The sequence below is a fragment of the Chinchilla lanigera genome, unplaced genomic scaffold (genome assembly GCF_000276665.1).
Source record: "Chinchilla lanigera isolate Chin_1 unplaced genomic scaffold, ChiLan1.0 scaffold00035, whole genome shotgun sequence".
Taxonomy (NCBI): domain Eukaryota; kingdom Metazoa; phylum Chordata; class Mammalia; order Rodentia; family Chinchillidae; genus Chinchilla; species Chinchilla lanigera.
This window is the reverse complement of record NW_004955436.1, coordinates 10,900,132-10,924,291: the sequence shown is the minus strand read 5'-3', so window position 1 is coordinate 10,924,291 and position 24,160 is coordinate 10,900,132. Positions and strand designations below refer to the sequence as shown.

General features: G+C 42.4%; 1 protein-coding gene across 1 annotated transcript in view; it reads right to left on the bottom strand.

Moving 5' to 3' along the window:
* Window positions 1-23,771, bottom strand: part of L3mbtl3 (l(3)mbt-like 3 (Drosophila)) — a gene marked incomplete in the record, with an annotated part of 113,739 nt that extends 89,968 nt beyond the window's left edge. Inside the window, 2 exon segments of the mRNA XM_013516682.1 lie at window positions 4,116-4,232; window positions 23,073-23,771. Coding sequence (XP_013372136.1) covers window positions 4,116-4,217 — 102 coding nt within the window.
* Window positions 23,772-24,160: the final 389 nt, after the last annotated feature.

Here is a 24,160-nt window from a genome sequence, read left to right as displayed (position 1 = left end):
TGACCGACCGATTTCCTAACATTTCTTCCCAATTAAACATTCAGGTCCTGAAATTGGTAAGGCTTTTTACAAAGCTATTTTTTAAATTATCAGTTCTTTTAACCTAAACAGCTAAAACAAAAAAGTATGAAAATTTATCAAGTGTTTCTATTCTAACAAGCAATATCAAAATTAAAAACTTTACAAAAGTGACTTATTAAGTAAATGAAACACGACAGCTGCATGTGGCTGCATCCAGGTCAATCAGCAAACAATTATACCTGAAATATGTAAGAGCTGGCTAAGGTCTTGTTTGGTTTGGCTTGAACTACCTTTAATTGATTCAGTTCTCTTTATTTCTTTTGCCTACTTTTGCTTATCTTTAATAGATCATTAAGAGACATGGCCAAGGGTGTTACTTTTGTTTTATTACTTTCAGTGTTGAAATCTGAATTCTAATTACAGCACCAATGTGTGTTAAGGGCAAAGATGTCCATAACTTAACTGTTTTAAACATTAATAAGACCAGGCAAACTGTGCATTTAGAGTGAGGTGAATTTTACTGCTAGCCTCTGTGCTTCAGGGTCTTGCTAAATGGCAATTATTCTTACTAGATAAGATGCTATGGCTCTCAGTAGACTCTCTACATCTCACCCAGGGACTCTGAAACTAAATCCGTTTGACCCACAGGAATCAATCCCTGAGGGTAACTTCCAGACACCATCAGAAGTTCAGGCATGCAAACTACTTGGGCACAGGGAGCCCTGTCAAGCACCTTCCCACCGCCGCTCTGTCACGTGCCTGTCCTTGCGGCTGGCCCTGAGACATTAACCTACAAGTATTTATTTGCATTTTGGGAGAACAAATGAGGCAGCGGTGAAGCTGCCCAAGCTCACCGAGGTAGCCAGAAATGCCTCGTTAGTGACTACTCTGCTTCCGGGAGAGGCCCTGCACCTTGCTGTTCCCCTCAGAGCCGGTCCCTCTTCTGGAAGCCTTTCTCCTGCGGCTGCCCCTGAAGTCCTGGAAACCACCACCTTCCTCCCTGCCTGGAGCCCAAATGATACTACCTGCCTTTCAAAGCCGTCCTGATTGCTGAGCCTGAGACGCGTTTTCACCACCTAAGTCCCTGGACACTTTCCTTGTATCTCTCTTGAGAGGAAAATGTTCTCTGTCTTTAGACAGCAGGAGAGCAGCGCTAAGAGAATCCATGTGAACACCAGACAAGCCTGGGTGTAGGACCCAGTCCTAAGGAGCTAGTCACGCTGGGCCTCCATGCGAACTAAGATGGACACTACCTAAAACCGCTCCATGCAAGGATTCGGTGAAGATGCGGTTCCTGCTGCTGACAATAAGGCCCCTCCCCTCCACTACTGCACCCAAAGATGCTGCGTCCTGTTACCTAAGGCCGTTATGCTCCAGGCTGGAGAGAGGAAGGGAGGCTTCCAGCAACAGGAACAGTAAAAAGTGCTCAGAGTGTGGAGTAAGTGAGTTGTGGCCAAAGAGGAAGGACAGTACGGGGCCCCATCCCCGCTCCCCCGGAAGTTAGGCGACTACAGTTCCGCCATGGAAGATCCTGGCCGCAGATCATGAAGCCACAGCAGCACAGCAGCACAGTGTGAGCGGCCAGCACTCATCCGCTTCCACCGAGGAAAGTCCCTTCAAAATGGCAAACACTGAAGCATATGAAAACCAGTTCCCATGGCAGAAAATGGACCTTTATGCACAAGCTCACACACCAGCTGAAGGAACTTCGCTGGTTGTCTTAGGCCACCACACTGTGAGAAAATTCACAACCCTTACTAAAAACCGGAAGCCCATATGGTATACTATAGGCAATGAATGATACTACAGTATAAGTTTCATGGTTTATTCAAAACTCCTTCCAATATTTTAATTCCATGAAAAATCAATTTTGCAATCAGCTCTCTTAAGCAACTTAGATTTTAATGCCAGGAGCGAGTGAATTAGAAATCCTAAGCAACATAATGAATGGGCCAGTCTCTAAATCTCAGATCAAAAGGGTCATAACATCAAAACTAATTTTTAAAGTAGTTTTTAAACATGAAGTACTAAGCTGTTTACAACACAGAACATGAAGTGAACTGGACACCTGGCAATTACCCCAGTAATCAGGTGAATCAAAAAATCATATCAAATAATTCAGATTGCAAAGTCTACTAATGGTTTGATTACCTGATTAATCATTTAATTACCTAAAACTCATTCCTTAGAAAATGGGAAAACAACCCAAATTACTTAGAGATAGAAACTTTAACATCAGTGCTAGCTCAACAAAAGTTATAAATTTTCATCATCCCCCGGACATTGAAAGAAACAGCCTCTAGAAAAGGAAAGAAACATGTACAAGAAAAATTAAAAAGTAAGGCAGTAAAAAAGCCATTTGCATAATACACTGCAAAGCCAGAAAATACACAATCTTGTTAAGCATATACATATTTACATTTATTTTAACCTTCATAACTTTATGATCTTGAATCTTATAGATTCTAACAGCCTCATTTTACAAACAAGGCTTCCAAAATTTAGGATTTTAGATAATTTGACAAAGCTCAGCAGGGCAATATGTAGTTGACATTATGAAAGTTGGAGAAACAATTTTTCTGCCTCAAAAATTTTCAAAACTCTATCATACTGTATCCAGATGGACATTTGGGAAATGTCAGATAAAATCCTCAGTAGTCATTCAATTCATCTCATGCAGAGGAAATTTGAAGCAAAGAGATAACTTGAGTTGGTCAAGGTCACTAAAAACCCAATTTCTTTTTTAAAATAATTTTAACTGATACATAGCATCTCTGCATATTTATGGGGTACATTATGATAATTCCCTACATGTATACAATGTACAGTGATCTAGTCAGGATAAGACACACTTCCACCTCCTCCAACATCTATCATTCTTATGTGTTAGGGGACTTTAGACTTTGCATTTTTACTCTGAAATATATGTATATGGTTCAAGACTACAACCACCCCATTGTACAATAACCCCTCGTATCTAACTGTTCTGGCACCCATTAAGAAAAATCAACCCCTTCTCTACATTTCATGAAACTGCATTACAATATTCTTTTACCCTGAACTCAGACGTGGGCATACTTCTCTTCATTAAACTTAAGCTAACTAAAATCTCAGCTGTTTTTCCAAACTGCACCACTAGGGAATGGTAAGGGCAGGCTTGGATATGATACTTGCCACAGCCACCAAGAAGATAGATTCCAAGAAACCTGTACTACAGGGCAGATATTTCTATTTGAGGCAGCACCAATCAAGCACTGGAAAGAAAAGTCCAGTGCCAGCCTGGCAGGGAGACAAGAAGTTCAAACACCTGAATGACCAGGTACAAATTCAAAGTCTAAAGGCCACAGATAGGTTCAGGGTCTCAGACACGGGATCAGAGGAAAAGCAGATTAGAAATGGGAAGCGGGGACGGCCGTGTCCCCAGTCAGGCGCTTGCACAATTGTGCCTCTTAGGGCAGTGCAGGTGGCCCTAGCACAGCTTGGGCAAGCTCAGAACGGGTCGAGGGCGGTCACCTCTAAAAGCAACAGGCTGAGGCTCCTGAAGACAGGTCTCATCAACCCAAAAGCAGTCTGACTTACAGGAATCACCTGCTTCTGAACATGTGACTGTAGAAAACTCCATCACTTACACTGGAAATAAGTTAAGGGAGACAAATAGCCCTATTTACTCAATATTTTAACATTTTATAGTGTTATTAAATGAGAACACTAAGATACAGAGAATGGGGTTACTCGGTTACAAAGCCAATACTACAAAAGCTCCAGAAGCCAGGACTTCTGAGACTGCCACTTCTACCTTTCTAGCCACCATGACGGAGTCCAAACTAAAACAGTCACACAGATCAATCTGCAAAATAAACACAGGCTGCAGAATGTCTCTCTTCCTCGTCTCCAAGTGACAGAAGTTTCTGCTAAGCCACTAGCACTTCAAACTGCATGTGAGTTTATTACAGATGTCTAAGCATTATATAAAACCTGAAAGAGCATGCACAATGCTTTTAATTCTTATTTCATGTGTGCGTTCATTTTAAAATAAACACACAGATGTGCACGCACAGGTACACACACAATTGCGTGTAATAAAGACAGCTTACCTTTAAGTCGCTTCCGGGTAAGGTGCCCACTCCATCTTTCCAGTCCATAACACTGAACACATCAAACTCCTGGCCGCTCGTGCTCGAGGCAGATTCAGTCATGATTTCCTTTTTAACCTCAATGGGGAGGGGGGAAAGCAGAATTACTAAATATTCCACAGACGAGTTAGTTTTTAATCGAATGATCATTACTTTGGTTTTCCTTAATTATACTATTTTCCTGACCACCAGATCCCATATCTACAGATCTAAAGGAACTGCTTTGAAAATATCTTTAATGAGGCTGGGGATGAGCACAGGGATAGCATAGGCATGCGGCCTAGCATGTGTGAGGTCCTGGGCCAACCCAGCATTGAAAAAAAATCCCCCCCCACCATACACACATACATATTTATCATTAACATCTCCCAGTGCAATCCCTAGATTATAGGAGAAAAACAGAAATGTTACGATAAACTTTTGCTGTTCTTAAAGAGAAAAGGAATTCATCGACTCACAGCATTTTCACTTAAGTTAAAAAAGGATAATGTTATATAGATAGGATTCCTTGCCCTCTAAGAAGGTTTTTGCTTTTTATTGGCACCGAAAAGATAGCAGGTATGATAAAGAACAGAATGTATATAGTAGTCCTGCTTTCTCCTTGAGAGATACGTTCCAGAACTTCCAGTGGATGTCTAAAAACACAACATAGTACAAGTCCTACATATAACTACGTTTTCTCCCCACACATACATACCCATGATGAAGTCTAAAATACAAATTAGGCTCAGTAAGAGATTAACAACTTACTGAAGTAGCAACCTCAGCATGTGACTTGGGTTTCTTTCCTTATTCAGTTGAGACGTTTCACCTCCTCACTAACAGGAAATAATTTATGACTTGTCTTTGGCATATTCCCAATCAGTACACTCAGTCGGCATCAGTACTTTGGCAGCCTGGGCCATTACTGGGTAAAATAAGGGTTACCTGGACACAAGTTTTGTGATACCCTGAGACACCTATCACGTGACACACAACTGGGTAGTGTACACAGTATGGGCACGCTGGACAACAGGATGATGCAGGACTGGACAGGACAGCACAAGATTTAACCTTGATCTGCAGAGTATAATTTAAAATTTATCACTAATTTCTAGAACTTCCCACTTAATATTTTTAGACTGCAGCCAACCTCTGGAAACTGAAAGCTCAAAAAGTGAAGCTATGGATAAGGGAGGACCACTGAATAAAATATTGATAAACCGAAAAGAGGCCATTTTGACATGAAAGCAAAAGGAAAATTCAGGCCCTTACTGACTGTCACACACTGAGTTCCTTAATGAAGTATTTGAGGAGCACTTAACTGTGCCTTTGTGCATTTTAACAAGTGCACAATGTGACTGGATGTTTCAGAAAATCCACATTCAATTCTGTTGAAATATTTACCAATTTGTTATTCTAAGGAATAGGAAAACAGTCTTAAAATAACAGCAAACACCAATAATTAGAGTCTGTCAAGATAACCAATTTGGCTAGTCAGACTGTGATAATATTTATATTTTTACATTTTAAATTGCAAAACGAACTTTTTTCCATAATCACATCATTGGTGGCAATATTGAAAGTGTTCTGAAACTGTCATCTGTTAATATGAGATAAAACAAGTCAGTAATTGGGTGGGTATCATGCACAACTAAGGATCAACGGACCTTAAATTTGATTGGAAAGTATCAGTATGAATTCCTATATTTTACTTTTAAAATACGCATATTTTCAACCTTATCCACCAAAAAAGTCTGGAAATAATCACCAATCAATGCAAAATGAGCAGGCTGGTGCTCAGACTGTGGTATCTAAATAACCATTTCTCCCAAATACCCCCCTACACACACCAGAGAAGAATCTGGTTTCTGCTCAGTGGCAGCAGATGTCCAAGAGGAGCCTGGAGCATCTTGTCAACCAAGAAGCCAAGACGTTATCATGAAAGGCAACAGAGTCAGATACAAAAACGTGAAGGAGTACCTGGCAGCCAAAGTAAGGCAAAGTGGGTATGTCCTTATCAGCTGCAGTAAACTGAAGCATATCCATTAAGTTTAAAACTATGAGCTCACAATGGTCCTCAAATCAAAGCTAGCAAACAAACAAGAACGCCTCACTAACCACCTTTGGAGGACCCAAGGAACTGATTCCTTGCTTAGAAAAACAAAAAAAGCACTTATGAATTATCTGACATGCAAGCTAAACAGGCTTCTTTTTACGTGAAATGTCATTTGCACTTAACAAACTGTTTATTTGGGTTTAGGTATGTGACATGTATTGGGTTGAAAGTTAATGATGTCAGCCAGTCCCACAAAGGAAAATAATGACAGCGTTTGTTGCTAATGATAAAATTTGCGTATTTTCGGGGAAGTTGGGATTTTGGAAAACTCGTATCCAGCAACAAGAACTTGACAGCTTTCTTGTTAAACTACACTGAGGAGAGGGGTGGGTGGCGGTAAGAACGTGTGACAAGGAAAATGTTTCATAGTGAGATCTGTCCATGTTCAGAAGATCCACACAATTCAGTGAGGCAACAGCTTCCCAATGACCGATGCACAACCTTACAAAACTGTTCAGACTGACTAATGGCCATTAACACAACAGAGTACGAAAAGCTCACTGGTGAGGTTTCCAACGACACACTCAACCAACCTTTAACAAACCACCACCGGCAAGTTTTGTGTGGTGTCCAAGAAGAATGTGCACTGTTGTTGTAAAGGCTACTAAAATACTTCCCTTTTCTAACTTCTTACAAGGGGTGATCAAAATAAGTAGCGATTATTAAAATTTTATAAAGTACCAAAGTAAAAGATATATTGCCATTAATCCCCCTCAGAATACCCTTGTCATTTCAAACACACTTAGCCCATTGTTCCTGCCACTTTCTGAAGCAACACACGCTAATCAAAAATACAGCGAGTGTTGTTGTCCAGAGCCATGCAAAGGACAGGCTGGCTTGCGTAACCATGACACCCTGCTCCCACCCGCTGCCTTCACTGGACCCGGCACCAGGTGACTTCCGGTTCTCCCCAAAGTCAAAATGGCCACGATTACAAACATTATGAGTCAACTGAGGCCACTGAGACAGCCGCAACAGTGTAACCCATGGAAAAGGACCTCCAGAACTGCGTCGAAAGTGGCAAGGAGATGGGAAAGCGTGCCTGACGTGAGGGGGAGGATTTCTGAGAAAGAACAATGGTAACGTGTAATGGTAAATGCAATTTCACTGCACCTAAAAAAAATTTTAATGTTCAACGTATTTTTCAGTCATCTACATGAAGCCAGATTTTCTTCATGTACTGACTTCACCCAAAACACTGTACTGCAACAGACAATGGGAAGGAGATATGAGAATGCAGCTGTCTTCTAGGATGCTAGATACAGAACAGGATTGCAGAGATGTGAAACGTCACTGCCCCCACGGTTTTTGTTTTGAAATTATGTCTATCATTCATAAAAATTATGCCTTCCTATTATCACATACTGGGTTTAAACTACTGTCATTTTTAAATAAATAGTCCAAATCTATTTCTAATTCAATCCCCATACAAACAATACTTCGACCTTTTAAACACTGTTTTACTGATATTCATTTTATTTATTTTAAAGAGAATAAAAAAACAGTAACAAAATAACAACAACACAGCAAAAACAACACAAAGCAAAAACAATGAAAATGATACAGGGTTTCAAAACAAAATGATAGGAATTAACAGTGGTTGTTATATGACATACTGTTATCTTCAATGAAGTTTAAGTGTAAAGGAGATGTGAGACCAAAGTCTGCAAGCCACTGCTATACGATACAAACTCTTTTTTCTCTAAGGGGAAGAAAAGAACTGCAAGGTACGACAATAACAACAAAAGGAAATCTGAAATCTAGATTAAAAGAGATCAAGACACAAATTTACCAATCACATTAACACAATTCATAGATCTACTCTAGATTCGGATTGAAACTACTTTTTAAAAATGATTATCAGACAGAAGGGGAAATAATACCAATCACCCAGTATCAGAGAAATATGGTTTTAAGGGGTAAGGATGGTATATACTTTCTAAAGGGGAGTTCTCCCTCAGATTTTTCTGATACAAACGGAAACGGGTAGGTGTGGATAGATGGACAGATGACATGTGAGAAATCTGCTATAGATTAATCAGTGTGGGTAAAGTGGTAAAATAAGACCAGCAGCATGCTGAGAATTGTCCAGAGATATGTGTAATCCGTGGCAGTTTATTATACTACATTCTAGCTTTGCATATGCTTAGAAAAAAAAAACCCCAAATTTTTAAAGAGTAGTCTCCTTTCATATGTAATATGCATTCATTATTAAATAGTCAATAGAAAAAACAAACGCTTGTGCTTCTGTAACGATAGCTATCTTCTGTTGGAAATTTCCAGATTTTTTTTTTTTTTTTGTCCTTCTAACTAGAGAAAAATATCAAACATTAGAGGCTTCAAAATGTATACAATTTGAATTTGAATAACAATCAGATTTTACTACCATTAGACTCCATCCTCAAACTAAGAACTGAGATATAAATGGCCTGAGGGAGAATCAACCTAAGAAAGTGTGGAAACAGGAAGTGAATGAAAACTTGTACTTGTGTTTTGATTGGACTCCTCTCCCATTCCAGGGATGAAGGTCAGCAATGAAACTGACTCCCTACTAAGTGACGTGGGAGTGGTGACTTTTTCCTGGTAGCCTGTATAATGGCAATAATTTCCTCCCCGCTGGATAAACTGAGCAAAACCATAACCTTTGGTGTTTTCTTACCTAAAAGTTACACATGCTTGAACTGCACAGCAGTCAAACCCTCTCCGCCTGGGAGGATACAACTAAAAGCTGGAACTGTTCCCAAACCTGCAGTAAATGTTCATTAAGAGCTTCAAAATATATCAGAATATGCTTTTGCCATACAGACCGCTAATGTTACACAGTGTAACATGACTCAGCCTGTAACCATGTATCTAAAATATGTAAAAATTGTTTCCATTCATTTTTTTTCACTCTAAGGCTTATGGATATTTTGTATTAAACATTACAGCACAGAAACATTTACTATATTATCTTTCCCATCATCTAATTTTATTAAAGCTACTGGCTACTTGCACTGCCACAGAAGTCTGAATGGCTCCAGCAGATTTGAGTGCTTCCCCTAAATATTAAACAGGTAGAACAGCTAACCACCAGTATTATTTTCACAAAAGCTGCTGGTTCTAAGACACTCCAAGCTTTCTTGCCTTGCTTCGTGCTCCATACGGGGGCATACCTGCATACAAACACAGAGCTCTTTCACTTCAGCAAATCATGTTCTCAAGACTTCAGCCATTCTTTTCAATACTTACAAATGCCCTTGCCTGGTTTTGTCCCTGTAACTACCACTTGATGCTATTCCATACAATCCCATGTGTAACCTGTACACCACAAAACCAGGCTACAAAACCAGCTAGGTAACAGAGTCACAGTAGGTTACAAATAATATTTCACATTCTGCAGGAAATCCCACTCCAAATTTTCTGTTAAATGGTACTGAGATTTCCGTATATCACTTACCACAGGTGGTAATAAAATCAGCTTTTTTGGGTTTTGGGCAGTGCTTATGATTGAACCCAGGGCCTTGCACATGTCAGGCAAGTGCTCTACCACTGAGCTATGCCCCAATTTGCATCCAACAATCCCATGTGAAGGCGGCAGTGGCATAGCTACTGTGCTCTGCACACACCAGGTTTTGCATTAAGTCCTCACTCCCAAAAAATCCTATGTTGGCAGGCAACAGAGACAAGGGACCTCTCACACTCCTTCGTAAGTTGGAACAGTCACCATAGAAATTGATATTCAAGACCTAATCTTACAGTTCAGCAATGCTACTTCTAGAAATTTCTTTTATAGAATTGTATTTATGTATCAAAATTGTAAACAGCTCAAATGTCCATCAGCAGAGGACAAATGCATTTGATCCATACAAAAGTGTGCAATGCTACAGTAAATGATGAGCAAACTCTTCACATCCTGATACAGAAAGAACCCCAAGGTAATACTAACCCTACTAATTCTACGCATGACGCAAACACTGCGCTACTCCCTCTGTGTAACATGAAAGGTGTGCATATAAATAGGTGAGCTGCTTGTATATACATAGACCATCTCCAGAAGGATTTGTCAGGAGCTGTGAACACTAGCTATGTCCCCGAAGAGGCGACAGTAGGCTAAAAGACGGTCACGGATGGATTCCTTCCCTCTGTATACTCTTGGGTGTACCGGGTAAATGTTCAAATACTATCTTTAGTTATAAAAATGAGTTTTTTAATTGTTTTGTGTTTATTTAAACCTGTAAGAGGCATACCTTTCCATGAAAATGCATGTTATAATGTCAACCACTAAGGCTGTTGTCTGGAAGTCACTAAGGGAGATCAATTTCTGCAGAGCTCCTGGGGAACTGTCTGTGCAGCGGGTATTAACTGCCTATGCGCAAGGATCAGCTCAACAGATGGGTAAGTGGAAGAAGCGCAGGGTTTGCATCTCCTCACCCAAGGTACATATTCCCAGGCTGAACATTTACGGCTTCCACCACTCCTAACACTGGAAGCTCTCATGACATTATAGTTTGCCCTTCTGTGAAGATGGGATTCTGAATCTCACCAGCCAAAAAGCTAAGGGCCAGGGCAAATCGTCTGGCCTGACCACGACCCAGGGATGCGCTGAGTCACAGTACTTCGTCCTAATACTGTGGACACTGTGACTAAAGTGCTAACACCTTTGGCCTTTTTTAAAAAATGAAACAAATACCAGGTGTGGTGGCGCACACCTTAATCCCAGCATTCGGGAGGCTAAGGCAGGAGCATCAACGGGAGTTCAAGGCCAGCCTGAACTACACAGCAAGACCCTGTCTCAAAACTAAATAAATAAAACAAACAAAATTAACTGCTGCTTGAGTTAAGTCTAGTGTCGAGGACAGCATGAGAGAATATGGAAATGTTTATGAAACAGGTCCTAGCCACAAAATAGAAGTTTCAGATAAATTAAAGACTGAAATGTCAAATGCAGTGATGAGTCAGACACACTGTGAACAAAACTACCAAGTGCTCCAGAAGGAAGTAAGTGGAAAAAATGTGTGAATCTGTTTCGATATGTGCTCCAGACAGTACAAAAAATCACTGGTCAAAGTAAGACAAATAGTTCAGGGTCATTTAAATGTTTCGGTCATACTTTGGTAGCTTTATAGACGGCATAATAATGTGCTACAATGATTTTTTTTCAAGTTGCAATTGCAACTGGGTTGGGACCTACCCTTCCTAAATGCCACAAGTCTACTGTACCTAATTGTGGCTGGAGACCAAAAGAATGTGTGCATCCTTCAAAATCCTTCCCTCACGCCACTTCCTTGCTCCCATCTGCCATGCACAGATGAAAAAGAGGCACAGAGTGAGGGGAGGATCCTTCAGTGCTAAATAACACCAGCAAACCCACCAACCCGGGGCCGAGATGAAGACAGCAGTCCCTTGAAGACCAGCAACCAACCCAGGGTTCACGGCACAGCGCAAAACACCGTGTGTGTGAGGGTCGCCTGAGGAAGGGGACCAAGTGCAGCCTGGCCATTCTAATACAAACCATCATTTTCCCCTAACAAATGATACTGATAAACATGTTATTGAGCTAGGTGAAGTGGTAAACGCCTGCAATCTCACCACTAGGAAGGCTGAGGCAGGAGGATCACCACAAGTTTGAGGCCAGCCTGGGCTACATAGTGAGTTCAAGGTCAGCCTAAGCTACAGTGAAACCTTGTCTCATTAAATAATTAATTAAAATAAAATAAAATGCCAAGGCAATGGTCGTTAGACTAGCTGAACAGTTCTAATCATTTTATGCCTGCTTTCTTTGAAGTTGCATTTAATAGCTTTGTAGTTATCAGGTGCGATTTCAAAATCAAAGCAGAGGGATGTAGGGTTAGGAGCTGAGTGTGGTTGTAGAAAGGGTCTCAAAACATGGCCTCAAAACCCAAATCAGATTAAAACTCTGAGAACTGGACTAAAATTCTGTCACTCAGATGACAGCCAGTGTTGATGGGCTAAGCTTCCCAGTCTGCAGTTAATAAAGCAAGGGCCACTTAGAAGGAATCAGTGGGGAGCTCGAGCCCTAAAATCATGACCATGAACCAGGCGGACGCAGCCACTCTGGACAAGGGTAACAAGGTGGTGGGAAAAGCCATCCTTCCCTGCGGGAATCCAGGGCCTGTTGGGGTGCTGCCTACCAAGATCGTGAACTGAGGAGGCTTTCTGCTTGCTTTGGAGATAGGGATCATGCGTCACCAAGCAACGCTGTACCTGGCTCTGAGCGACGAACACAAAGGTCTGCAAGTCTTGCTTTAGTAATGCCAGCTAAAAAGGACTCTCTCTGTCCACCTGGCGCTCTGTTGTCCTTTCCTGGACGCAAATCAAATTACTCCACGAATGATCCTCCATCCTCCTGCACCCTCACACCCACCCACGCTCCTCTTTCTGTCCCTGAAGCTTCCCCCATGACCTCTTTCCTTTCATCCGCTTTCTTGCACTTTTTCAAATTTGACAATTACCTGCTCTGTAACTACAGACACATTAAACTGTTAAAGACTTGATTCCCCCATCTGTAAACTGGGGAGACCCACAGAAGCTTTCCTCATTGGTTACCAGTGAAGATCAGGTCACATCCCGGCTGTCTCATAAAAAACAAGCAATAAAATGGTAGTTTCTTATAATTACCTAGTTAAACAATTATTCTGAGTTCATAAGAGTTACTCAGCACCTTAAAAAAAATTTAGGAGGCTGAGCATGGTGGCGCACGCCTGTAATCCCAGCACTCAGGAGACTGAGGCAGGAGGATCCCTGAGAGTTCCAGGCCAGCCTGGGCTGTACAGCAAGGCCCTGTCTCAAAACACACACCGACACCCACACCCACACACACACATACACACGATCTTTTGCAAGTAGGAAGCAGACCAAGAGATGGATGGAAGGGGGAGGGGCAGGAGTGGGAAGAAAAAAGAATCAAGCTGCGTCCTGTGCACCCATCGCCTCCCCACGACGAACGTAATCATCATTTCTTGCAAACATGGACCGCTAAAAGAAATTAGTAATGTTTTTCAATTCATCCTATTTCAAAAGCATCTATGGTAACAGCTTACCTGCCTTCGAACCTATGTCACAAGAAGTCAAGATTGCTACTGTACAAACAGAGATGTTAGCAGGGCATGGTGGCACATGCCTATAATCCCAGCACTCCAGGAGGCTGAGGCAGAAGGGTCACAAATCTGAGCTCCACCTGGGCAACTCAGTGGTTTAAAAGATGTGCTCACAAGATAAAAAAGCTAAAAAAGGAGTGAGGATGTAGTTCATTGTGAAGGCCCTGGGTTCAGTGTCCTATACCCCAACACACACAGACACACACACACACACAGAGTAGATATTTTGTAAATATTATTTCTTCTTATTGACGTGTGTCATGAAGTAATCCCTCCAGAGTAATGGAGAAGACTCTGCCACAGCAGGAGGACGGGGAGCCTGAGCCCCACTCCTCCCTGGAGGAGCACCCTGCATGGCCACACCACCAGAACAAGGGTTCACTGCCCTCCTGGCAGACGAGATTAAAGGCCAGGAAGACATTCCCCAAAGTCTACTCCCCCAAACCCACTCTTTGGGGAGCCATGAGATCACTCTGCAGTGAGAGAGGGGCCTCACTCCATAGCAGCTTCCACACACACGCACAGATGTAGCAGTGTGGCCACCTGCATGGCGCCGTCTCAGCCAGGCTTCCCGCAGCCATGACCACGACTGCAGGTCTCCTATGTGGAGCATGGCGGCGTCTGCGGGTCCAGTGTGTGGAGCACCCTGACACCCAGTCCTGGGAGACCAGCCTCGACAGAATGACCTTGAGAAAGGCATAGCTCCTGCATCCCAAGACCCCCTACAGCTCTGAGGCTGACCCTCCGGTCACCTCCTGGCACTTCCAGGACAGCAGAGAAATCTTCCGCCTTCACTGGGAGAGTCCCATCCCCAGCAGTGCAAGGCCATGTGGGAGGACCGCATGAGGCCAAGAGCCCTGACATCGTGTTGGGACCCCGCCTTACTGCGCCCAAAGAGGTTCTCCATTGCTTCCATTTTAAATGATCCCCCCATGCTACTGGACCCTCACAGCTCTCTTTGAAGACTGATAAGGACTATTATTCTCATTTTACAGATGAGAAGACTGAGGGCACCTGGCTAAGAAACAGACTTTTACGCCCCAAGATGGTGGCAAAGAACAGAGTTTAGGTGACAGAAGACTGCCTAGTGGGCTGGAACTGTGAAAGGCAAATGCTGTGGAGCCGGAGCCCCTGGGTTTGAATCCCAGCCTTAGCTTACTAGCTTTATAATCAGTCAGGCAGCGGCCGAGCTGCTCTTGAGCCCTGCAGCTCCTCCTGCTGCAAAATGGAGAGGAATATCTACTTCACAGAGACGCAAGACCTTTCAATAAAAACTATGGAAGTTGCAATGCTTCCCACGGTGGACGCTCAGCCCACTGGAGCTACAGCAGTGCTGAAGAAAAGCAAACAAGCGCTCTCCAGCATCCTCCTGCCATCAAGCCGCAGGCTGCAGGTGTCTGAGGCAGCGTGGTGCAGGGGATAATAACCGCACAGGGTCCAAACCTTGGCATCAGAGCCCTGTGTGGTCTTTCAGAAGTCCGGAGATTGGGGCAGAGGGTGCAAAGGACAAGGACCAGGCTCTGAGATGTCTTAGACAGTAGCTCGCACAGGCTTTGTAAGGTCTCCCAATTGTAAGACCGGTAACTGCTAGTTTTGCAAAGTTCTTCCGAAATAAAAAAACAAACAAACAAACAAACAAAAACAATTTAACTACCTACTCCCTAAGACATCATTTCTGAAAAGTTACCCCACATTGGCTGGGCCACTGGCAACCTTACTGTGACATAGGAACCTCTTGTATCTCAACGGCGTTTGGGACCTGCTTTCCAGACACCCGGGACAGAGTTGAACGGGAAATCTTACACAGCTAAGAGAGTGGCAGGTAAGGGGAGAAGAACTTTCCGGACCCTCCACAGAGCGAGACCAAGGGACCCAGGGACCGTGATTTTCTACTCTTCACAATACAGGTGCATATACGACCCGGGAGGAAAGGGTGGAAGACAGCAGCTGCAAGCCGACTAACACCTGACACACTACCGCCCTCTTGCAGGAGGTTTTCAGGGGACCTTGATTTACGCACATGTAATCCGTAGGAAGATGCATGGTAGGTAGTGGGAAAGTTTATCAAGTGAATGAATGCATGCAGGCAATGTAGCACACTTGCGGAGAGGATCTCAGAGGAAGAAATTCATTTGTCCATCCATTTTACATTCACCAGAGAAAATTCTAAGTAACGACGGGGCTGCTAAGTATTTATTTATCTCTTGGCAGAAGCATAACATTACTGCTCCAAGCAACTCTCCTTATTTAAGCGTCAGTGAAGAACACATCAAAAGGAGTTCAATTCAAACCCCTAAAACGAGCTTATTCAATAAGAAGAGAAAACTCTAAACTCGCACTTGAAGCCTCTCTCAACAAACACCCTGCTGAAAGGAAATGTTTCCTTTCAAATCAAGTGTGACAGATACAGCTTTGATATTCTACTCACCCTGTCTGATAGAAACTCTGGGTCGCACACATATTGGAATTGAGATCTGTTGAAGGGAGATGTGAAATTTTGCCCAGAGGGCCCAAGTTCATAGACTTGAGGCAGGCAAAAACTCTAGACTATTTCAATGTGAGAAGTGAAATCTCAGCATCACCAAGAACAAATCCTCCAACAGCTGGATTTTCTATTCCCAACTTTCCTTGGATAACAGATACTGATTGTCAGCTAATCCATGCAGTCTTTTAGTACGAAATCAGGCTGGGTGTGGTGGCGCATGCCTGTAATCCCGGCATTTATGAGGCTGAGGCAAGAGGGTCACTACAAGTTTGAGGCCAGTCTAGGCTATATAATGAGTTAAGGTCAGCCTGAACTACACAGTGAGACCCTGTCCATCCCATACATATATAAACCATTTCTTACACTGGTTGCATCTTACTGATATTTTCCCAAACACTCCCATTTTAACAACTGGCCACATTTTAAGGCGAGTTCCCCGTTTCTAAGGTACAGCGTAACGATTTATCTGGACTGCAATCTGTTCTGCTACGGAGAACTGTACACTGTGGAGTAGTCACCAAAGGCAACCTCTACAAAAATCTCAACTTCCTGCCCTCCGTCTGCTACTGTAACAAGGACCAATTATCTGAGATTCTGTGGCCTAACCTACTTACTTCCTCTAAAGGAGGAACAGAAAATGAAAAATGCCTTTCAAGAAAAAAAAACATGCACTCAGAAAGTGAAATCACTTAACTGACATTAGCAGGCCCGTGGCCTATTTAATATATTCTCATCAAACGCTTTTGTTTGAAGTTCGTGTTCAGTGTACGGACTATACGTCAATGTGAGGCAGAAATGTCCTTAAAACTGCTATCATCTCATCAATATACTACACTAGAAGGGTAATAATAGAAATTTTACACCCATTAGAGAGATTCAAAGGCCATAAAAAGAACAAGAACCTGTCTGACACAGATATTTCTAAGCTTTTGATACATATGCATGAACCTAAATTGAAAATGAAAAACTAAAAGTAGTGCCTTGTTCTTTTTTATTTAACTTCGTAATCTTTTTTTTTAAAAAAAAGTGCTAAAAGTGGTATCTTACTCTGACTCATATTTTTGTAGAAGACAAGATAAAATTAAAAATTTACACTTGATTTCTCTTTCACATGTAATAAATTCGATTTGACCAGATTTTATTTTTCTTGCTGAAGGGATGCCCATGGGCTTAAACTGATAGCCATTTATATCCCATCTTTTTATCAATACATCAGACAGTTCAGCTTCAAGTCTACCAAATGGGAACACAAGCCAACAGGGTGTATTATTTAGATCATTTAACAACCAGACCAATTGACCGCGTAGAAATTTCAATGCACTATCGAGGGTTTCACAGTGTAACAGAAGGGGGAAAACACTGAACTCATTCTGGTGCCTGCATCATCTTACTCAAACTGATCTAGCCATTGAATGAGTTTTACTCTCTAAAATTATATACAGAAAGCTATGGCACCAGCTTGAAAAGGCCTAGCACACTGTAAGTGCTCAAGAGAACTCTTGTCATTGAGTTTCAACAAAGAAGAAATGGTCAGTGGGATGCTTCTCAGGGGGACCAAAGACCTGTCTGACGCACCCACCCTACACAGCAGAGATAAGGGATTCCCGGTGCGACACACCAGTATCCATGAGTAAAGACTAACCTTCTTAGGGCTATGGTTAGGGTTAGGGTCAGAGGTTAGGCTTAGGGTATAGGACCCAACCTTCTAGTTAGACTACACCACAGGTAATGAAAGCACTGTTCTTGACTATCTTCTTGGTCCTATCTAATTTTCATTTTTGCTTCTAGGACGCTACATTCCCAACTCTGGCTCCTCTCCACTCTCTATGCCTTCATTTTCTTCTTTGCTTTTAAGATACTGGCTTCTGAGTCAATTCCATCATTATCTGAGTCTACATCAGTAAATTCTTTTCGATTAATTTGCTTTATCAACAGTATGTCATCATTTCAAGGCCATGGACTAGACCAAGTGTTCTTTTCTCAATGTTTGGTTTAGAAAAAGAAAAAAGCAGTGGAAAGAGAGTTTCCCTCCCAGGATTTCCAGTGTATCTTCCTTGTGGCCCAGCTTAGTAGAAACCACTGTGGAAGAGCAGATCTGTTAACCTGGCGGAGCATTTTCTTTCAACTCTTCTACTTTTACTGCTTTGGAACTCAGAAACCTAAGGATGTAACAAAGCAATCCTAGACTAGTAACATTTTCCTGGATCCACCCTTTTCCAATGCAAAATATTAAGCAAGACAAGTTACTGTGTATCACTGAACACTATTTGCTTTAAAAGAGAAATAATACCAAATGTCCAAGGTTAGTGAAAATAGTGCCTAGAAGAGCAGCTAGGCATACAAAAAGTATACGTAAGTATTTTAGATGAATAAATAAGGAAATCTAAAGTGCCTCAATTAGTGCTTGACATTCAAAAGGCATTTACTGTACAATGCAGCTAAAATATCCATATGTCAAGTGTCCTGCAGAGCACACAGTCCCTGCCTGATCCCTAGCACAGAAACAAGTTTAATACCACATTCAGCCTGTGCCTTTATCTCTACTGCCCACTCACACCGAGTCTCACACTTACCACGGCTTCTCTCTCCAAACTGCCTTAAGCATGAATGGCTGACCTCCAGTGCCATCATGCACGTGCTAAGGCCAAGGATTGAGATTCTACTTCTCCACAGCTCCAACATACTCGGTCACTCGGCACTGTCCTAAGTGTGGATTATGTACATCAGTTCCCAGTATCAATTTGCATAAAAGAGGTGCCCAGTGAATATCTGTTAACTAAATACAGAACACTGCTTTGTAGAACATACGAGAGAAAGAAGACCAACACAGAAAAAATATTTCTGCCAGGCGTGGTGGTTCATGCCTATAATCCCAGCATGTGGGAGGCTGAGGCAGGAGGATCACTGCGAATTCGAGACCAGCCTGGGTTACAAAGTGAGCTCAAGGTCAGCCTGAACTGCATTGTGAGACCCTGTCTCAAAACGACGAGGAAAAAAAAAAGAAAGGATATTTTATTATGTTGCATAGAATACAAACGCAATCTTTGCAATCACCGTACAAATCCTTGATTTGAAATCCAATTCTGAGGAGAAAGCTTGAGCCCATGAGACGAAGTGATCACCTAACTGGACTCAAGTTCCTTCACCCAAATGCCCTATTCTTTCTTCCGCTCTATCCTGCCTCCTAAATGGAGACTTCCTAGCCTCATAAATCAAATTTAACTATTTGTCAAGGGTACCTGGCCCTGGTACTTCCTGTCATTCACTGGTGCATAACTGCTACAATCAATACTCACTGGTTCATAATCTCCGATTACTGACTCATATCCACACATATCAATGAAATAACTTAACATGGTAAAGAGAAAAGCTGAGAATATTCCTACTGGATAATGATTCCCTTGACAAAATATGTATTCTAAGGATCTCTCAAATTTCAAGATATCAGCCAGGCATGGTGGAGCACACTTATAACCCCAGGACTTTGAAGGCTGAGACAGGAGGACTGCCACAAGTTTGAGGCCAGCCTGGGCACACAGTGAGTTCAAGGCCAGCCTGAACTACATAACAAAACATAACAAAACAAAGCTGTCTCAAAAAAAAAAAAAAGAAAAAGAAAAAGAAAAACGAAAAACAAATCAAGATATCATCTATAAATGTACACACACAAGAACATATAAATAATTCTCTTTAAACACAGTACTGCCGGGCATGGTGGCGCACCCCTATAATCCTAGCACTTGGGAGGCTGAGGCAGGAGGATCGTTGCAAGTTTGAGGCTAGCCTGGGTTACAAAGTGAGCTCAAGGCCAGCATGAACTGCATAGTGAGAGGCTGTCTCAAAAAGACAAAATAAATAAATTAATAAAAATAAACACAGTATCTTCACCCATGAGGACTAGTCAAAAAACATAGCGAATCCTTAAATTTTAATAAATTGTCACAGCAAAAGACACTGCCATAGGAGGATCTTTGTGAGTTCGAGACCAGCCTGGGCTACAAAGTGAGCTCAAGGCCAGCCTGACCTGCATAGCGAGACCCTGTCTCAAAACGACAAAAAGAAAAAAAAGACACTGCCATTAATGTCTCTCAAAATACTCCCCCTCACAGCAAACACACATTTCCCATTATTCTTGCCCCATCTGAAGCAGTTTGGAGGTCCTCTTTCCTGAGTGTCTTTGGCGGTGCTGCCAGACCTGCTCCAATGCCCCGAATCAATTCAGTTAGCAACCACAGCGCCTCAGATAAACCTCACCGGCTAAGACACTGCCCCCGCCCAAAGCTACTTGACTCAGGTCAAAACATTTATTTTCATGATCATTTTGACTTCAGGGTAGAGAGTGCCAGGTCTGGTGAGGTCACACCATGGCCTTTTCACCAGCCCCCCTTTCCACTAGGTGGCGCTCAGCTGCAGCATTCACCACATTTTTGATCACACGTCATACACGCACTAGTGCAGGAGGAAAGCACAGACAATGAAGTGTGAGCAGAGTGAGGGGAAGTATCCTGAGGGAGATGAATGCATGTTTTTTTTTCACTTGTGTTTTTTTTCATTTAAGCATTAATCCCCTTTGTATATCAATGGCTCTAAGTCCTTGTGAGGACGTGGCAGGGCAGCTCTTTGGCAGGAAGTCACCTTATGAGGTCACAGAGAAGGGGTCAGCCCAATCCATCACTCCCTACATACACAACTCAGGCCCTCCCTGACAGGGAGTGAAAGAAAGTTGCTTACAGGTTCCTAAAGGTCAACCATTAAAAAAAAAAAAAAAAAAAAAAAAAAAGGAATGCACTGTACTATGTCACATAGATAGGTACATCCACGGTCCCCCAACGGACAGCCCCAAATCCATGTTTCCTGGCTCACTGGGGTCCAAGATGGCTAAAACCCTTTTTCTTTTCCACCTGTACCATGGGCAGCTGGTATGCAACTGATTTTTTGCAGAGCTCAGAGTGGAGCCTACTCCTGGGGTAAGGATCCAAAGAACCCTACAGGGCAAAACCTAGTCTTTTTGAGTCCAACACTAACAGCTCAGGAAAAAACTTCTCTTACAGACGTCCCACTTTAACTACATCTGCTCTAAAACAGTGTACAATTCGTAAAAAGACAGTGTCAAGCAGACCAGGAGAAACTACTCAAAAGCCAACTCTTACTTACTCAGGGACTAATGAAATAGGACATATATTTCTTTTCTTTCCTCAACTAATGGGGCTTAGATTCTTAGAATATTGAAGAATCTACAAAAGAAGAGAAAGGAAATAAAACTAAACATGTCAAGGTTTATGTCGCCATGTTCAGTATTATTAAATTGATAATAATGACACATAGTGCTTGTCATTTCTTTTCCACCTAGATTTTAGAGAGCTGGCTATAAATAACAGCAAAAGGGGTCCAGCAAGGAGGCAGGAAAAGCCGTGACATGGATTTCCCTACCTCTAGCTCTTCACAGGCATCAGCTTCTGCCTCCTGGTTAGTTTAAATCACTACTACCCCAGTTCTCTCTTTCCTCGCCTCCTCTCCCAGCGGACTCCCGCAACCAAAATATTAATTACAGTCCCTGAATTCCCTTCACACCAACTCCTCTGCTTTCACTGCCCTACCATTTCCACAATAAAGCATTATTCTCAAGTACTTCTTTCATTTATTCTTTGTATTTATTAAATGACTAATTTGGGATAAATTTCAGGCTTTGTATCTAGCACCACATCAAAGCTCGGTCTCTCTGTTCGAGGATCTAATATTATCAAAAGTAAATTACTTTTTTCTCAAGAAAAGAAATACTGCTGGAAGTTTTCTCACACACACACACACACACACACACACACACACACACACGACACACACACTACACACCAGGAACCAATCAAAAAATTTTAGGCAAGAATTAAATCAGCTTACTAGACAGCCTACTTCCTGCCCTTCATAAAGAGTGGCTAAAATGATACTACAACCAACACACACACTTGCATAATTCTTTGTAAGTCCTAAAATCCTATTTTATTTGATCCTTTTTTTTTTCAAAAAGAGGCAAGGCAAGAACCGTTCTTCTCATTTTCCAGATGACCAATCCAAGCAGGAGGTGAAGCGACTTCACAGGTGATACACTGAGCGAAGGAGTCCAGCCTTCCGATTTCTATTCTAGCCTTCTATCCTCAACACAATGATTCCTTCAATCAAGAAGAACAAGCAGCCTTCAACTCCCCGCGTCCAAGCATGGAACCCTCCACCTACCAGCCCGCCTGAACCCTATCTGTGTGCGATTTCTCTCCTACCTACACTGCCTCTGCTGGCATCAACACATCCGCACTGCCACGCCTCTTTATTTTGCTAATTACACTACTGAAGATGATCCACACGCAGAAAATGACAACACACACCTGGCTCAGGAGCATTTTTATATTCCTAATCATTCAGCCTGACTTCTAGACCACACCTGGGCCCGTGAGGATTATTAGTCTAGCTCAGGAAAGGAAGGATGACTTTGTCTTAAAATAGGTCTCAGATTACTGGAGATGAGCCAGCACCTTCCCAAATCACCAGAAAGAACTTGGAGGACAACAGCTGTACCCCACGGAGATGTATTCCAAAGCAGACGCATCCATGCTAGCGCTGTGCTCTCACTATAACCCTGTACCTTGATGTCCGGGAGGACGCCGCCCTGCTTGAAGTTAAGCCCTAGGAGTGACTTCAATACTTCAAACTTCTCATTGTAAACTTCAGTTACAAAATGTTACCCCAGACCCCCAACACACTCAGAGGTCTGCATCTTCCATATCACCGAATACCTACGTAACAGTTATATGAATTTTCAGTCACTTTTTCCAGTTCTCCTGCTTTTTCAATTCCAAAGAATAAAACAATTTGCTTTTAGCAGGAGACAGGTGCTGAAACGCTAAGAACCTTGTAAATAAGTGAGTCTAAAGACTACCCAGGAAAATCTCACGTTCCTTAATATCTCATTCAACCATCAACCACACTTTAGTGTAAGTTCGTGCGTTCAATGCAACCCCCACAAACTTAGCAGTTTTGTTCTGTTTTGTTTTGTTTTGTGACAGGGTCTGCTTATCGTTCAGGCTGGCCTACAAGTCACTATGTTGCCCAGGTTGGCTTCAAACTCGTGGAGAGCCTCCTGCCTCAGCCTCCCTGGTGCTGGGATTACAGGCACTTTAGGTATTTCAAATGTAGCCTCTAACATTTGCAAGTGTGTCAGGCAATTTGTATCACTGAGCAAATCTTACCTTGCAGCAGTGAAGAAAGAAACTTCAAGGGGTCTTCACAACTGCTATGCACCCCAAGGCTCCCCTTAAGGACCTAGCATTGATTTTGAAAGAGAAAAAGTAAAAATCAAACCACCGGTCATCAAAAAGAGCTCTTAAGTCCACAAACCACAATTAATCACTTTACATGTCTAAACACTGGCACGCTTAATTCCACACATCACTCTATGTTAGAATAAACTAGTGCCAGATGAGGTGAAATTGATTTTAATTATTCATCTCATTCCCATATCCTAACTTCACCCAATCAAATCTCTCACTGTCTAAAAGGCAGGTGAAAGAGACAGGATCATTTGATACAACGTTAATTTCCCTCACTGTATTTATCTTTAAAATGAACCCGACACTTTAAAGGACACACACTGGCAAAAGAAATATACCCCAGAAGCAGTTTTTACCCACATGTTAAATGTTTTTAAGTCACAGATTATACGAAGTATTCAGAAGTCACTTTTCAACCAACGATACAAAATTACACCTTTAGAACTAAACGGGACGTCTCTATGCATAACTATACAGCCAAGAAACGTCACGTGAGCCCTAAATTACATTTCCCAGAGAATAAAATGACCAGCTCATACAAAAGGTAAATCCTCAAAAGATCGTTCTCGGTTTTCTTTTTTTTTTCAGTTTCAAACACATTATCTCATCTTGTACTTTAATATTCAAAATGAAATCATTCGCTTTGACTCACGATTAAAAACTGACGCAAGACACACGACGACACAGAAAACCACGCAACTGTCCCTTCGCACGAACAGCCCAGGCTCAAATTCCGCCATAAAAGCAAAGTGGTTTTCTGACAACCCGAATAACGGAGGAAAACGACGGGGCCCGAATGCTCAGCGTTCGCTGCTCTCCGATTTCCCAAACTTTGAATTTCTGATCGGCAGCATCCTTTCACAGCGCCGGCGGCTGCTCGCTCGGGTCCGCCTAGGACTTCCACGCCCGAGCGGACTGCGTAGCTACAAGTACAGGCCAAACTTTGCTCTCGGCCTCGCGAACTTAGGACGCGTTTAACCACTAGAGGTCTCCCCTTGGCCAGTTTT